We start from the raw sequence: 17748 nt of genomic DNA on the forward strand, positions 1-17748 counted from the left end.
ACTTTTGCTTCAGCTCTTCAAAAGCTGCATTTTCCTTTGGTCCCCACCGAAACGGTACAGCTTTCTTTTGTAAAGCATGCAAGGGAGAAGCAATTTCTGCAAAGTACTTTATAAACCTCCGATAGTATGAACACAACCCAAGAAAGCTTCTGACTTCATGCAGATTTTTCAAAATTGGCTAACTCCTTATGGCCTCAACTTTTGCAGGATCCATCTTGACTCCATCCTTTGACACTATATGATCGAGAAAATGAATCTCATGCATAAAGAACTCACTTTTCTTGGTGTTTATTAATAGCTTGTGTCTTTTCAACTCTTGAAACACAATAGTGCTCATTTTTAGAGAACACAATGATGTCATCGAAGAAAGTGCCCACAAACTTTCTGTGTGCTCTAAAAATTCTGTCCATCATTCTATTGAAAGTGGCAGGTGCAATAGTCAAACCAAAAGGCATCACAAGGAACTCATATAAGCCAAATGAAGTGCGGAAGGCAGTCTTGTAGACATCTTCAGGCCGTATCCTTATCTGATGGTATCCACTTTTAAGGTCAATACGACTGAACATTGAGGAACCTTCCAACCGATCCAATATATCATCAATGCGTGGAATTGGAAAACGGTTCTTAATTGTGACTTTATTCAAAGCCCTATAATCAATACACATTCTCCAACTACCATCCTTCTTTTGCGCAAGCAACACAGGGGAACAGTAAGGAGAATTACTTGGCTGTATTAATTCCTTTTCCAAGAGTTCCTTCACTTGTGACATTATCTCTTCCTGTTGTGCCTTACTGACACGATAGGGAGGTATATTAGGCGGTGAGCTTCTTGGAATTATATCAATTTGATGATCCTCGGGCCTCTTGGGAGGTAATTTTTGAGCAAGTGCATCTGAGAAACAATCCTGAAAATCTGAAATAAAAGCAGCCCTTTCTCTATCTAAAGCAGAAAGAGTAGAGCCTTCCTGAACTGGTTGGCTGTCCTCTTTGACAAAAATCAAGTTCGCTGAAATATGATGCTTTATTACATTGGAAATACAAGAAGCTGAAACTACAGGGATGGACTCCCCTTTCAACTTTACATCAAGTACATGATTTTTGCCTCTATGAGTTAAAGAAATCTTCTTGTTTCTCATCTGCACATCAGCCCCCACCCTGTACATCCAAGGCATCCCAAGCAAAGCATCACACTCTGGCAAAGGCATAACGTAGAAGTCCTCTGCATCCTGATATCCCTGAGTTCAGGGTTGGCCATATTATTTTCAGATTTGATGTCCTTATCTTGGTGTTTGGCAGCCCGTTTGTTGTCTTCTTTCTTGCTGTCCATAAAGCCCAAATTCTTCTCTTGCATCCATGCATATGCTGTCCTTGCATTCTCAATTAATTGAGTCATAGAACCCACCTTGGTTTTGATGCGATAATCACGTAGCTCACTAGGCAATCCACAACAGTACTTCTCTATTTGCTTTTTCAAAGAAACATGCTTGTAAGAGCTCAATGGCAGCAAAACATCCCAAAACCTCTTGGTGTAATCATCAAGATTCTTGCAAAGTTTGTATGACAAGTCATGCCAGTGTGAAAGTACTTCAACTTCAAAAGTTGGAGTAAGCCAAGTAGAAGAGAACACTTGCTTAAATTCCAGCCAAGTAGCAGGTGCATCTCCACTTAAGTGCATTGCCTTTCAAAAATGTGGCAACCTTCCTCATCTTGGATGCTTCTGTAAACAAACCCCCAAGAAATGCAGCATCAAACTGTTGAAGGAATGCGAGGGCTTTGTACCTGTCCTGTACTCCATTATATGTCTCAAACTTGACATGAGAATCACCATCCTTAAATTCTTTATATACATTTGATATTGGCTGTCCCAAAGATGGCTGTATATTTGCAGCATTCCCTTCACTAGGGAGAGCCATGCTTGGCTGAACATTAGGCACGGGAGCATATGCTGTGGCTTGCATGCCTGGCTGCATTCCCACATTGTCATACATGGCTTGCTTTCTATGTCCAATTGGCGGTGAAATCAACATAGCATCAAATATAGAATCTGTACCAAAATATTCAGGTTGCTGCCTCAAATATGGCTGAGGTGGTTGAGCCACATTTATGGACTGCACATTATTATTTTGAGGAGTAGAAGTACCCAAACCAAGGCCTTGTGCTGGCTGCACTGTTGCATTGGCTGTACTTTTTGTACCTCTTTCTCAAGTGCTCTTTTGGGTGATTCCTCTCTCTTGGAAGTCACTTTTTGAGTCATTTTTGATGGCTGTCCCTCATGGGAAACTGATGCATGAGTGTGCGGTCCGCCATGAGAAGCTGATGCATGTGTGTACTCACTCTTTCCGTGCTTGTGCTTTCTTGATTTCTTCTTCTTCTTGGCATTTGTTTGCACAATCTGAGCCAAATTTTGAGCCAGGTGAGTCAAAGCAGTCATTGCACTTGCAAGCTGTGCATTCAACATAGTAGCATCATCTGACTCACTGCCAGAACTAGTATCACCGTTGAGCTCAGTTGTAGCTTCATGTGTGGCCTGCTCAAAAGGCATTTGTTGTGCTCCCTTCAGCTGTACACTAGCTAGATCATTAAGGCTTTCCTGCCTTCTTCTTTGAGGAGTTGTGGAGCTCTCTTGCTCATGGGTACTAATATTCAGTTGTCAAAAAGTGCAGCAAAGATATCCTTCCACCAAACTACCGAGGCCCACCTCTTGAGAGAGAGTGTGTGGTATCCCGGCAATGGAACCAATGAAACCGGCCTCTAATCACTCAGAGAGTAGTGGAACCAAACCTTTAATCACTTCAGCACTTATTTACAGCTCACAAAGCATATATCACAACCATTAACCATTGCATGATCACCATTTGGCATTTACCCATTTGTTCACAAACAAAACCACTGAAAAAGGGATGGAGGCTAGAATGCCCCTGCTCAACAAACATAGACGAGTGCACCCGATTGGCCCCAAACACCGTGGCGCCCCTTTCGGTATTTCTTTATATTTCACAGTGAAATGATTACAAGTTGCATCTGGGAGACCTTCCCTGCAACTGAGCACGCAGCCCCAATTCACTAAGCCTTCGCAAGGCTTTCAAGCATAGAACACCATCACATAAGTGCACTTAACCCATAGGCTCAATCCAAAGGCATTCTCTTTTCCGAGTGCAATTCCATCGGCTGTCCAGATGCAATCACACTGCACCCCAGCTGCACTCTCTTTGAGTGGTTTCTAGATGGCATTCACCAAGCTTTTCAAAGCTCCAAAACAAAGTACCCAACCAAAGAATGACTCATGTAGCACTGCCTGGGCACCTGTGAGCCAAGAAAGAGGTGGCACACGAGGCCAACCAATAGCTTATGGCGAAAAGAAATTGCAGCAGCAAAATCACAACTCACCAAGCCCTGAAAACTCGAACCAAGTTCTCAATTGCCAAGAGGACATAGTAGCCAATGCCCAATTGCATTCTCAGCCAAAGAGGAGTGCAAAGGCATGAAGAAAGAGCATTTACAAGAGCTGACCAGCAAGAATTCCATTGAAAAATGCGAAAAGAAGCACTTCTGTCGCGAAGAAATGGGAGTTCTTGGGCTCAAAAGAAGCGTGCTTTAGAGAGGAATGCATTGAGAAGGTTTTGGAGAAGTTTCATCGCCGGAAAGTCCTCCAAAACTGAGAAAAACCAGTCAACCAGCGCGTGGGACACTCGAAATTCAACAGAAAGCTGTAGCTTTGCAAGAGGAGAGGCCCAGGAGTCGGTAGAAGCAAAAAGGTCCAGAAAAAGCCACTTTTGCAAATTTGACCAGCAAAAGAAGTGCTCAGCTCTGCCCGTTCTACCAAACGCACGGAGGGAAAAGCATATCACTACGAAGGGGAGGTAGAGGGGAAGCCATCGGGCCAAACGGAAGTCGAGGGATCCAAACGGGTGTCGAGGAATCCAAACGGGTGAGGAGTTATGAAGAAAAACGGAATTCAGCTGAAGGAGGCTGAAAAACCAGTCCAAAATCTCAACAAAGGGAGAAGATGAGAGAGAAAACCACACATGTGAAGTTTAGAAGGCCCAGGAAGGTCTAGGAATGGCAAAGGAGCATGTAGAAGGCACTAGAGCCACCTGGAACTCTAGGGGGGCCACTTAAGGATAGAGGAGCAGAAGAGAGAGAGAGAAAGGGGAAGAAGGAGAGGAAAGGGTAGGAGAGAGAGAATGAGGTAGGAAAGAGAGGGATAGATGGAGAGGGAGTAGGGAAGAGAGAGAGAGAGAGTGAGTGAGCGTAGGTAGGAAGGAGGAAGGGAGAGTAGATAGGATTGGATGTCACATCAAAAAGTACCTAGTAGGGGGTGGATGGAGACTTATATAGTCCCTCCACATATTCCACCAAAAGGGTCTCTAACTTGGTCTTTTTTTCCCCTTCATTACACAAAGACTCCAAGAACAAAAACAAGACCGAGGATGCAGAGAAAAAGAGGTAGGTGAAGTGCTTCTAATGTGAGAAGCTTGGTCATTCTGCTAAAGAGTGCCGCAAGAAGAAGGCGGACCTCAAGAAGGAGTCCAAGTCCAAGGAGGAGCTAAAGACCAAATCGGCAAACGTCATGACTGGCGCTCTCGTCATCATCACTGAGTACTGCTCCGCTTATGTAGTCAGTGAAGGCGAGGAAGGTTGGTATGTGGACAATGGAGCTTCAAAGCACATGTCCAATAAGGAGTGGTTCAAAATTGTGGAAGGTACGGTCATGCCGTGTGAATGGTGTCGGTAGTATTCCGTTCATTACGATCGCAAGAAACGAGGAGTTGATTTTCGGTGTACTATATGTACTGAATTTATGCAAGAACCTATTGTCTGTCAATCAGATGGACAAGCATAATATGTCGGTATTATTCAATGGCAAGGTCACTGTCACATCCAAGGCAAACGGAGAGGTTGTGGCTCAAGGTGTCGAGGAGCATGGGCTATATTGGCTCAACGCTCTGTTGGTGCACGTGGACCATGGAAGATCCAGATTATGGCATGAGCGGTTCGGTCACGTCAACTATGGCACTTTCTCTGAGATGTTGAAGACAAAGATGGTGGATGGACTTCTTCCGATTGCACGCAATGATCATGTCTGCAGGTGGGGCTTGCGTGGAAGGCAAGCAACACATGGACAAGTTCCCATAGGAGGCCTCATCACAGGCCAAGAAGCCACTCGGGTTGGTTCATGCCGGCATCTGCGGCCCAATGTTGACAAATTCATTTGCAGGCTCACGGTATTCTCTCTTACTTGTTGATGATTTCAGTTGCATGACATGGGTATTCTGCCTAGCCAAGAAATCTCAAGCTTTCGAGAAATTCAAAAACTGGAAGGCCTAGGTAGAGAAGGAGAGCGGGGAGGTAATCAAAGCCTTCCGCACCGATAGAGGGGGAGAGTTCACTTCTACCAAGTTCAATGGATTATGCAAGAAGCAAGGGATTAAGAGACAGCTTAGTACAGCTCGCACATCTCAACAGAATGGAGTTGTTGAGAGGAAGCATAGGACCGTCACAGAGACAGGGTTGACCATGTTGTGAGGGAGGAATCTCTCGAAACCCTACTGGGGTGAAGCCGTGAACACTGCCGTTCACATCCTCAACAGAATCAAGACCAAGGTTGTTGATGACAAGACTCCATACGAAGCTTGTTATGGTAAGAAGCCCATCATATCTCATTTGAGGGTTTTCGGTTCTAAAGCATTTGTGCATGTACACAAAGATGAGCGAACAAAGCTAGATCCTCATAGCCGGAGCTGTATCTTTGTGGGATACCGCAAAGACTCTAAGGCCTACCGCCCATGTGAAAACTCCCCACAGTTAGAGTTACAGATTCCGAGATTTTAATATATAAGCACAAGCCTCTCTACCACTATGAACATGTAAGCAAATCTCGTGGTTGAAGGTTTCAATGGCTCAAGGTCACTGTAGGCCCGATAGATGCTGAGAATTTTGAGTCTCTTCGTGACAAACTTCACGATACTACGGGCAGTGGAGAAAATAGTACCAATCCAAGCTTTCTTTCCTAGGTCCTCAATCAAAAGATCAAGGCAATGTGAGGCACATGGTGGCCACACAATCTTTGGGAACTCATCTTGCAACATCTCACCCATAGACACACAATTACTGCCATTATCTGTCTACTTGCACCACGTTGTTCGCACCTATCTCCAAGATAGCTGCACGCATGTGGTTCCAAATTCGACCCGGACACGAAGAAGATCCTTATCAGTAGGAATGTGATCTTTGAAGAGACCGAGCCACACCCTGCCGAAGAGGTTCAAGAACTTCCATCGTTACCCACCACCCAAAGTCACCATCCGCAAGGTGGAGCCGATTGAAGACCTTGAGGAGGAGGAGGAGGAGGAGGAGGAGGAGGAGCATGCCATTCCAGAGCCAGCTCCCAGTCAACTCCATCCAAAGTATCTCCATTTGAGAAGAAGCTACCTCAATGGTATTTGAAGACGTTAGCTAACTCACGGGTCATGGACATTCCCGAGAGCAGTTTCGGAGCGCGGCGGTCTCAAAAAAAACATGAAGACTCCCTCCGTAAACTTCGCTTTGGTAGCTCAACTTGCAGAGCCCCATTCCTTCCAGGAAGCGAAGGATATACGAGAATGGCAGATGGATGCCATTTTGAAAAATGACACCGGTGATTTAGTGCCCAAACCAACCAGGCGGAAGGTTATCGAGACTAAATGGGTGTACAAGCTTAAGTTCAAGTCAGATGGGAGCTTGGACAAGTACAAAGCAAGATTGGTGGTGAAAGGCTAAAAACAGACAGAAGGACTTGACTTCGTTGAGACCTTTGTCCTCATGGCTAGGATGGTGACTATTCGTTTTTGTGTCCTTTTTCCATTCAAGTACTTTAATGAACACATTGGTAGTGTTTAGCTTAGAACTCGTGGGATATAATCTGTCCTGCTTGCACAGATTCAAAAGTACTTAAAAGAGATGGAGAAAAGAAAGTCACTTTTTTGTCATACGTTTATAGTCTATGAACTTTACATTACTTAATGTGATATATCCTATTTCAATTTATGGATTCCGTCTTGATGTTTGTCGTTTTTCCATTCAAATGTGTGTTTGGGATATAATTTGTGTTTATTTTTCGACTTGCACATATTTAGACGTGGTTCTAAATTTAACTTAAAAGAGATGGTGCTTAAGAAAAGGCCTCTTAAAGTGCCCTAAAATCCACTAATTTAAGGAATGTCGAGCATATCCATGTTGGTAGTTTAATAATCTCATTGTTTTGTAGCTATGAAATGGGAGACGATTGCCGCTCTATTGACTTTAATCTTACTAGTGGTGTCTTATTACAAGCAGTTATAAGATGTATTAATACTTCCCTCGAGCAAGAAATGCATGTAGCGTATGCCTTTAAAAAAAACTGAACCTAAAGTTTGGGGAAGCATGAGTTTGTAAGGTGTGCTCTCTTGTAACAGTGTTGCGCTTCTCAAAATAGCAGAGATGGAGTACTGTGGTACAAACAGGTATCTCAACATAAATAGAAAACTTTTGGTTTCACTTTGTTGCACTAAAGCATGTTTAAAACCATATTAAGTATTTGTGATTGCTATGTGAATACTTGCAGCTATTTTATGAAACTTCTTTTGGACAAGAAATATGCTTTACCATATCGAGTTCTAGATGGCCTAATCGCTCATTTTGTAAGATTTTTGGAGGACGAAAGAACAATGCCTGTGATTTGGCACCAATGTCTATTAGCTTTTGTTCAAAGGTTCGATGGTTTTTCCCTTTTTCATTTGTCTTTGTTTGATTTTTTGCCTTGCTTACTTTTGTTTTGTTATAATTGTTTTCAAGTGTTTCTATAGATGTAATCTACTAAGTTGAAAAGTACATGGAAGAGATAAGGAAAACTACATGAGTACTCTTTCTCTGAGCTCTCCTACAGAACACACTTACCTTACACACTACTACTCTCTCTCTCTCTCTCTCTCTCTCTCTCTCTCTCTCACATGCACACGCACACACACACGCATACGCACATTGTGGAGGACTACATACTAAACCGATCAACAATGGTTAGGCATTGAGTGTTTCGCATACTTGCAGATGCAGAAGGGGTCCCACAAAATCCAAAGTGATGTCCTAAAAAGGACCGTCGGGTATCGATTAGGACTGAAGCAATCTTGCCATCCCTTCTGATGGGACACTTTATCTTTTGGCAGATTTGGCATCTCTGCACATAGCTATAAATATCCTTCCACATTTTGAGCCAGTAAAATATTACTCTAGTTTCTCCAATATACTATTTATGCCTTGAAGGCCACCTGTGTGGTTCTTTAAGCACACAAAGTCTTTGCTTATAGAATAACCATCCATCTTTAATTGAATAATGGCCGGGTGCAAGAGTCAAGGCAAGCTGATATTGAGTGCCAAACTTTGCGGAGTCCGCATACTATGTTTTCATAGTCCTTCCCTTCAATCTCTAGTACAATGGCATGTTCTATTGTGTGAATAGAGGCTTTCCTGTTGAGAGCATCGGCAACGGGGTTATTCTTGTCAGGGACTATTCAATCATGCCCTAGCAAAGCTATGAGAGCGAGAGCTCAATGCTTATTCCGTGCAAGTAGATAGCCAGTGCAGAGGACATAGCCCGCTTACTTATCAGGTATTGGTACCTCATTGGAGGATTGCCATGGAGGGTTATCATGGACAAAGATTCCAAAATCAAGCAATCAGAGGTATACAATCGATTGGATGATGTACTAAGATCGTATTGTCATGATGCGCAGTCCAAGTGGGAGCATTACCTATGTGAGCATTGAGTTATAGTAGGGCCTAGGCCCATCGTTGGGCATTGATGATGTCGATGGGGATGTCATAGATGATGTTGGTGGAGATGCCATAGTAGCTAGCCCTTACTACTCATTTTGCATGATTGTTATAACATAAGGATAAAACAACTGCACAGATTGTTTTGTATTTAGAGTATGATTCCTGCATATTCATGGATATATCTTAAATTCCGTTGATACCTCAATTTTGCTTCCTAGTAACCTAAGAGACCTTTTCATGAAAGGCACGAAATTTCGATTGTACTCTTTTAAAGAGTCTTGCCTTTTAAAAGCTATCGATAAGGGAATCTCAAAGTTTGTTTTGCAATTAGAAGAATGTTTAGGAGTTAAAAATATCTTATCAGAATGGAAAGGGAAGATTTTGAAGAAAGTTGCTTTGAAACTAGAAGAAGTCCCTTCGGTTAATTGCTCAAAGAAAAGTAACCATCTTTCTGAAGAAGATGAAACTCTTCTTTGAAAATTCCATAGGAATTTTGTCATTTCTTATGTGGACAAATGTTCCAATAACTTTGTTTTTATTTGCAAAAAGTTTTACTTAGAATGTCTTTTGAGAGAAGTGAACTCGTTTGCCAAAACTTACGCCCCTACCTTAGTTTCTCAAAAGGATTTGATCTCAAAACATTAGAGTTTCTGCAAGTCTTCTTGGTTTGTTTGCAATCCAAGCATACCTTCTCTTTGTGCTGCTTGGAAGTTTCACAAAACTTCAAACAAGCCAAGATTTATTGCAGCTGCTTGTGAGACTAGTTTGACGGATGTCTCTAAATGGCTAAGCTACTGCTTCAAAGCCATGTTGCCTAGTGTCCATGAACTTTGGAGGGACTTATTAAAAGAGGCAGATGTCCCCTCGCACTTAAGCTGGGTTTTAAATGACTCTGTAGGAGTGATTCTTGTTGTAAAATTTTTTAATTCCTCTCGAAGCATTCAGGAAAAAGAGTTTCCTATTCTCCTTCAAACCTATGATTTTACCACACTTTACACAAAGATCGAGCTGGAAGACCTAAAGTTTAGAATTAAAAAGGTAGTGGCTGAAGTTTTCAAGCTGAGATTTGACAAAGATAGATGCAAAGTGCTAAAAGTTGAGAAAACAGCCTTATGCTTTGACTTTTTGTGGCTAAAAAATAAAGATCATGACATAGGTTCTAAAAAGAAAGGATACACAAAAGAAAAGATACACAAAGGTAGTAAGTATGGAAGACGTTTGCTCTTGGATAGATTTTCTTTTAGATAATCTTTACATCACAATAGGTGATTCTTTGTTTCAACAAGTTATAGGAATCCCCATGGGTACTAATTGTGCCGTCTTTTTAGCAAACTTTTATCTTTTCATTTATGAATTTGAGTTTATGCAACGTCTTATTTCTATCAATACCTGTCCTATCATTTTACATAAGCTTAGTCAAGTTAGGCGTCTTATAGATGATTTATTTGTACCAGATGTTCCTAACTTTCAAGACTTTTATGTACAAAGACGCTAGAGCTTTTGGAAAAGGAATCTATCCTCGTGACTCTTGTGAACTGAACTGCACTTCAAGAGGGGATTCTTGTGTTTTCTTAGATCTTAGACTTTCTCAATCTAGCATAGGATTAGAGGTTGATATATACGATAAACGTGAACAACCTGAATATAGTGGTTTACACATTATAAAAATGCCTCACATTGACTCAAACATTTCTAATTGGGTAAAATATGGAGTCATTTCTTCCTGATTCCATAGATTTTCTCACCTTTGTACAACTAAGGAGTCTTTTATCACTCAATGTAGTAATTTGATCACTGTACTATCACACAAGAGGTATAATCCAAGGAAAATAATGAAAAAAGTTCGCACATTCTTAGATATGACGTCTTTTATCTATGGTGTATCGGCCTTAGGTATGTTTAGAATGATTGAACATAAGTTGAAAACAAAAAGCGGGGAGCTGAATAGCCCGTTTTTCTTTTAGTTTCAAAAGAGAGTTTGTTTAAGTATGCTTGTGCTTTCTAAGTTAGAAATGTATTTTTGCCTCTTTGTAGAAACGATACATAAGTGTAAAGGGCCATTTAGCTTTTTATGTTTTAAATGAGAGAGAGAGAGAGAGAGAGAGAGAGAGAGAGAGAGAGAGAGTTTTGGAAGATTTTGTTTCTTGACTTGCTTGTTTATTTTTGCTTAGTCACCTGCTTCGTTTCTTCTTTATTTCTTGTTTTCATTCTCTTTTGTTTATTTGACGTATTTTAGTAAGCTCTGGGTTTACCCAAGAGACTCCGCGGGTCTTTAGAAACCCAGTATAGCTGCTTATGCTTGGGCACTGATGACGACATAAGTGTTGCTTTGCTCGCTAAGTGTGTCTTCCTTTTGTTTTTCATAAAAGTTTTTGTTTACCTCTTTTTTCTTCTCTTTCATTTTCTCTTTTATATTCTTTGTAGATTTTTGATCTTTAGAACAACAAAAAATCTAAATTTGTATGATTGGACTTATTCTAGTCTTACAAAGGTATATTAAATTCCGCATATGTATACACATCTTGTGGTAGTCACTCTTCAGAGAATGCTTCTATACATATTTGAGATACTTAAGAAACACTCATGCAATATAAAGAACAAGTCATCAAAACACCTTGAATATCAAATGTGAGAATGGGAGGAGCAAAGGGTACAAGTTTGCTTTCCTAAAAAACATTAGGTCAATTTCAATTGCCTCGCCAACTCTCTTTCCACTTGTGCTCGGTAGTGTGGTCATATCCGCCTCTCCCAAACAGCAAATTACATCAATGTGATCTCCTTCTCTTGAGACTAGCACTCTCCTTAAGTTAAACTTTGTTTTCTAAATTTCAACTTATGAAGCAAGCTTGTGATGAATCCATAAAATATTAAGGAGGAACAAGAAACAAGGTTTCGTTAAATTGTGAAACAGACCGGTTTAAATATAATTTGCATGCATGTGCAACGAGAAAAGTTTGTTCATATGAGTGAGGTGTCAAGTTTCCATATCTCCCACAAAACACCGAAGTGCATACATGCACACTATCATAGTGTTTTGCAGGACATATTGAACAATACCTATTCTTCAAGTATAGGACGTTCCCTGTATGAAGCCGCTTTCGGCAGGAAATTCTCTTGACTCCTCACTAGGATGATATCCCCGTCTCTCAAAGCTAACAAAACTACAGAATCCATGGCCGAGATCACAGAGTCGGTTAAAGATTGCCTCGCCAAAGCACAAGCAACGTATACGCACGAAGCCAATAAGTCCCGACGAGATGTCAGTTATAAAGTGGGTGATTGGGTGTATCTGAGGATTATCAAACAAAGACTAAAACAGGTGCGGCAAGCGATGCCCTAAGTTATCCTTCATAAGTTTCGGACCATTCCCCATCATTAAGAAGATCAATGACGTCTCTATGAAGGTGCGGTTCCTAGAGAGTTGGACAATGCATAATGTCTTTCTTGTGGTGTGGTTGAAGCCATATATTGGCCCAGCACTCATCGATATTTCCGATAGCAGCAGCCCAAGGTCATCGACGAGGCAAGAAGTCATTGAGCCAGAGCGGATTCTCCTTCACAAATGGAAGCATGGGTCAGGACGCCGGATCGGCGAATTCTACTCGAAGGTTCAAGATCGAGGAACCCTGTCATCGAATGCTTCAATTATGGACTAGACGAAATTTTCTTCTAGGAGTTCCCACAGATATTGGTGGACTACTTGGAGGCCATGCAATTAAGGAGTAGGAAATGCCACATGCACCCCCGCACTTGGGTGCAAGGTGACAATTGGCTTCATCGACAAAGTGCAGATGATTCTTGTGATAGGATATTTTGTCGTATGCTGTGACCCCATTGTGAGCCCTTGTCTAGGGACAGGCAAGCACAAGCTACGTAGGTCAGTCTCTCAGCCTTAGGTCAAGTCAGAAATCAAGTCCTTGTTCACGAGTACCCTCTAGAGAACAGTAGATTAGTGTTTCTGTCTTAGGGTTTTAGCTAGTTCTAGCCTAGGCTAGGAGGTCAGAAGGGCCCCCAAAGGGCTGGATCAAGTGAGCTCCGGGCAGGGGAAGGGCTGCCTTTATAGGCTGCCCCGTGCCCCTCCCTAGGCAGCAAAAGATGGGGAGCCAACCAGCCGATTGACTGGTCGGCCCATTTGGGGCTGTTTGGCTTACCCTAGAACCTCCTATGTAAAGGGGGGGGGGGGGGTGCTGCCCTCATTCCTCATGCAGCTCCCCTCCAGTCCAGCCTCTCGCCTCAGCCCATTGCAGCCTCAGCCCTTCCAGAAGTCCCCTGCAAGACAGCAGCAGTTCCTAAGGGTGATCTAGGAAGGTGTCCACGCAGCACCATAGCCCGGCTTGGAGTTCAGGTTTGGGGTTCCTGTTTCAGCAGCTTTCTTTTACAGTTTTCAGCTCTTTTCACAGTTCTTTCACAGCTCTTTAGCTCCATCTCTTTCAGCTTTCATATAGATCTTTCAAGCTCCATATCTCAGATTTCCGTCTTCCCTTCATCTCTCTTAATCATGCAGTTTCCATAGCCTTGCACAATGGTCCACATCTTTCGTGTCGGTAGCGTTGGTCTTGGTCGAGATTGGGTTGCTTCTCAGACATTTGTGGATTAGCTCTCCGTATCGAAGAGTCATCGTCAGAGTTGCATCCTGAGCTCTATGAAGGAGTGTCATTTGTATCTTTTGCGTTTCTCCAAGTATAAAGCAAAATCTTCCCTATTTGGGTCCAATCTGGTGTCGTCTACATTCTCTCTCTAGTCCTAATCTCTCTCTCTCTCTCTCTCTCTCTCTCTCTCTCTCCCCCGCCTAGCCTCTCCCCTGCCTAGCCTCTCCTCCGCCTAGCCTAGCTCCCTCGCCCATGCCTAGCCTCTCCCCCACCTAGCCTCTCCGCCCACGTTGCTGCTGTCGGTGGCGCCTCTGCTGCAGCTGTTGCTGTCAACGCTGCTGCTGCCCCGTCACCAACGCTATTGCTCTGTTGCTGCTGCTACCCTGGGCGACGTTGGTGCTCTGCTCCTCTTCCCTGCTCTGCTATGCCATTGCCCCACTCCATTGCCCGGCTCTGTTGCTCCATTGCCTCGCTTTTCTGCGCCATTGCCCCGTCCCTTGCTGCTCCCCCCTTTGCCTTGCCTCCACGCCTTGCTCTAATTCACCGTCTCAACTTGCCTCTCTAGACCTCAGTTCTCAACCCGCTTCACCAGCCCTTGGACAGCTCCCTAGGCCCTCAGCTCCATTCGCTGCGCCTCCACACCTCGACCTCAAGCCAAAAAAAAAAAAAAAAGAACAAGTGGAAGATGGCCTCAGCCACACTACAATGAAAGTGGGGACAGGGATGGGGACGTGAAGGAAGTGCAGAAAAGCACTATTTGGTTGAAGCACCATGCCTACAACAGCGGGAGTAGAAGACACATGGGGCAAACTAGCTTTGGAGACAGCCATGGCAGCCCTCTCTACAGGGACAGCTCACAAAGGCACTACTGAAGTACTCACAGCCTCAATAACATCTGCCTCGTGTTGATAGAAAAAATAGACGGCTTGGAGGCCACCAATGTGGCCCTATTGGCTGAGAAAACACTTGTGGACAAAACACTGGCTGAAATTCGGAAACAAGGTGGGAAGGTACAAGAGAAATGGAGAAAGGAGAAAGCCAAGAAAGAAGAATGGGAGAAGAAGAGAGCAGAATGGGAAAATGAGAAGACCAAGCTACAAGACCAATCATACACATTGGGGACTGAGTTACAACAAATGAAGGGCAAACAAGCAATATCAGATGGTGGCTGCAAAATTATAGATGAGCTCAAAGCAGAAAATGCAGCTCTTAAGAAAGAGATGGAGGCCATGCAGACTACCATGAATGGTAAGCATGCTGAATTTGCACAACAGCTGAACAAGGGGAAATAAATGATGCTTGAATGGACAGAAGTTGTTAAAAAGGGATCAGCAGCTAGAGGAAGAGAAGAGACGGGCCAGTAAGGCAATGAATGTTCTAGTTAGAGGTCTCGTAGTGGGAGACACCCCAATGGCAGATGCTCAAGCCCTATTTGCAAAGATGGGAGTCAACCTCACATGTGAAGCAGCTTGGAGGGTTGGGAAGACGAAGATACAAACAAGACTGTTAGTGCTGAAACCTCAGACTGCAATTGATAGGTCCAACCTTATGAGCATGCGAGCATCCTTGAAGGGGACCAAGATCTACTTGGATGATGACCTCAACCTTCTACTGCAGGAACATAGAAGAGAAGGCATGACACGGGTCATGGCAGCAAGGGAAGCAGGGAAATGGGCTGCCTACAGGGATGGCAAAGTGATTATTCAAGAAAGGGGACAAGGGAGAAGGGGAGAAGGAAGAGGGTGAACTATGACGGTGTTGGAGCCGGGAGAAGAGTGCACAAAACAAGCTGAGTATGGCTGTATGGAGCTGTGATGGTACACTTTGGTCCGACCCAGGTGGCTTCTCGGAGACGTACACAGTCAGAGACATCATCTTCTACACTGAGACACATGAGAGCCCAGAGAGAGGGCTGCCCACAGTGATAGGGTACATCTGGGAGTCTCCTCATAGGAGAGAGATGAGGAGAGAGAGTGGAGTACGAGGTTCTGGAGGTGTAGTTGTCCTTTTCAACACACACTGGAGACCACTCATATCTGTGGTACGGAGAGAGGAACATGCACGTCACATGTGGATACGAGTGCAACTACTAGATGCTCGACCGGTCCTCATTGCAGTATGCTATTTCCCTCCACACACGTCATCATATGCCCATGATGTCACTACAGAGGGGCACAGTCCTTATGAGACGATAGATGATGATATCATAGAGTTCTCTAGACAGGGAGACACCCTCTTTCTGGGGGATTTCAATGCAAGGACGAGGGATAGGCAAGTGGGCTTACTTGACTTCACATGTGAGAGAGACCCCTACATGATGCCAGAGTTAGATGCAGTAGAACTTGGGATTCGGAGACTTTCCGCAGATACTTCACATGTGACAGCATACGAACGACACCTGCTTGAGTTGGGAGCTGCCCATGACCTCATCATCTACAATGGCCTTCAGAGATGGCCATCATTTGAGGGATTCACATGCTTCCCACATGGAGGCGGGACTAGCACAGTGGACTACCTACTGGGCCCTTGGCTTTTGTCTCACGGATACATGACCTCACCATATACCACCCCCCCCCCCCCCCCACTTGGAGCCAAGCACTCGTATCTGGCCTTCAATGTTCTTGCTACTGCACCAGGCACAGGGAGAGTTCCTACTGCTACCTGTATCCAGATCCACTTTGACCGTGCCCTTGATCGAGTGTATATATGTCACTTAGGAGAGAGCTTCCTGCCTTATTGGAGGCTGATTTAGACCTCTTCCATGCCTTAGCCACCCATGTCACAGTGATACAGGATGAAGCCACCAGATCCTTTCCTACGACCCGATCTTCAAGGTACGAGATGGGAAGATGCCTCAAAATCCCTAGTTTGATGATGAGTGCAGAGAGATGCGAGCCCATCTCACATGGGAGCGAGCCTTAGGCACACAGGATCTTTCAGCAGTTGACACGCCGCAAGCGATGAGCCTTCCTCACACATAGGATGGATGAGATCATCAGATCATTTCGCGGGGGAGACCCAACCATTGGATGGGGATTCCTCTCGAAGGGGAAGCCACCCATCCCCATCACTGATCCGGGTGTGTGGCACACTTATGCATGCTCCTTATATGATGTCTCGAGGTAGACACCGCCATACATGTCCTCTATGCCTAGGCCCACCACCTATCATCTATTCACTACGTAGAATGTGCGGGCTGCACTTTGCCTGCTCCACAACCGGAAAGCACAGGATCATGAGGGCCTTCGGATAGAGCACTTTGCACATAGGCAGGAGGTCCTAGCACCAATCCTTGCACATATGTTTAACCTTGCAATTTGTCACGATTTCCCACCGACATGGAGCACCACTACTATCGTACTGATACACAAAGCAGGAGACCTCATGGACACCGGGAACTATCGCACCCTCATGATTGGCCACACACTGTCCAAGATCTATGGATCGGTACTAGAGAGAGAGATCAGCAGTCATACAGAGGCACGAGGACAGCAAGCACTAGGACAGGCAGGATTCAAGAGGCAACACTCTACTCTAGACCACATTTTCACTATGAGGGCCATCATTGAGGAGGCGAGGTCCAGACATCACAGAGTCTACACATGCTTCGTACATTTTTGAAAGGCCTTCGACGCTGTTCCACGATCCCGCATGATTAGGAGACTACAGGAGATTCAGATCCCAGAGATGGTGATTTGGGGTGTGATGAGCTTATATGAGTTAGTCAGAGGCAAGGTCCGTGTCCCAGGTGGTCTGTCGGATTGGGTCGAGAGCATTATTGGGGTGAAGCAGGGCCGCCCTCTCTCACCGACTCTCTTTGGACTCTACATTGATGAGATCACATCTTTCATAGATCGCCTAGGTGGCGAGGGTTCATTACTAGGGGATCTCCTCATACAGATATTGTTATATGCTGATGATATAGTCCTTATATCCTCTTCAGCGGAGGGGCTGCAGAAAGATTTGGAGGCATTAGAGGTGTTTTGCAGAGAGAGAGATCTGACGGTCAACCTTGGGAAAACTAAGGTTATGATCTTCAACACCTCACGAGTAGTGACTAGTCGACTTAGTTTCACCTATCGTGGTTAGCCAATGGAGATAGTGCAGTCATACACATATTTGGGAGCAGTCTTCACAGGACCCATCTTCACGATGAAACATGCAGCCCAAGCATGGCTCACACGAGGGCGTGGTGCTTTGGCTAGACTAGAGCGCAGTGTTTCCAGGCACACTTCCAGGATCCACCGACGAAGGGCTAGCTTTTCGACACACTAATGCGGCCGACTGTCATGTATGCAACACCTTTCTGGGGGTGCGATCTTCCGAGGACATCAGACTGGAGGAGCTTCGAGCGGCTACAGGTGATGAT

The 17748-nt window shown here is 44.3% G+C and overlaps 1 protein-coding gene across 2 annotated transcripts in view; it reads left to right on the forward strand.

The window, feature by feature from the left end:
- LOC147903129 (bystin-like protein) overlaps positions 1 to 17748 on the forward strand; it is a 52109-nt gene that overhangs the window by 9312 nt on the left and 25049 nt on the right. The window contains exons 8-9 of one of the 2 annotated variants that reach the window (XM_087374219.1): positions 7434 to 7481; positions 7583 to 7729. The exons of the other annotated variant lie outside the window; for it this stretch is intronic. Coding sequence (XP_087230345.1) covers positions 7434 to 7481; positions 7583 to 7729 — 195 coding nt within the window. The remainder of the gene's footprint in view (positions 1 to 7433; positions 7482 to 7582; positions 7730 to 17748) is intronic. 2 annotated transcript variants of the gene reach the window in all.

This window comes from Dipteris shenzhenensis, chromosome 4, assembly GCF_047967505.1.
Source record: "Dipteris shenzhenensis isolate YYH24624 ecotype China chromosome 4, Dip_SZ_1.0, whole genome shotgun sequence".
In the NCBI taxonomy this organism is placed as follows: domain Eukaryota; kingdom Viridiplantae; phylum Streptophyta; class Polypodiopsida; order Gleicheniales; family Dipteridaceae; genus Dipteris; species Dipteris shenzhenensis.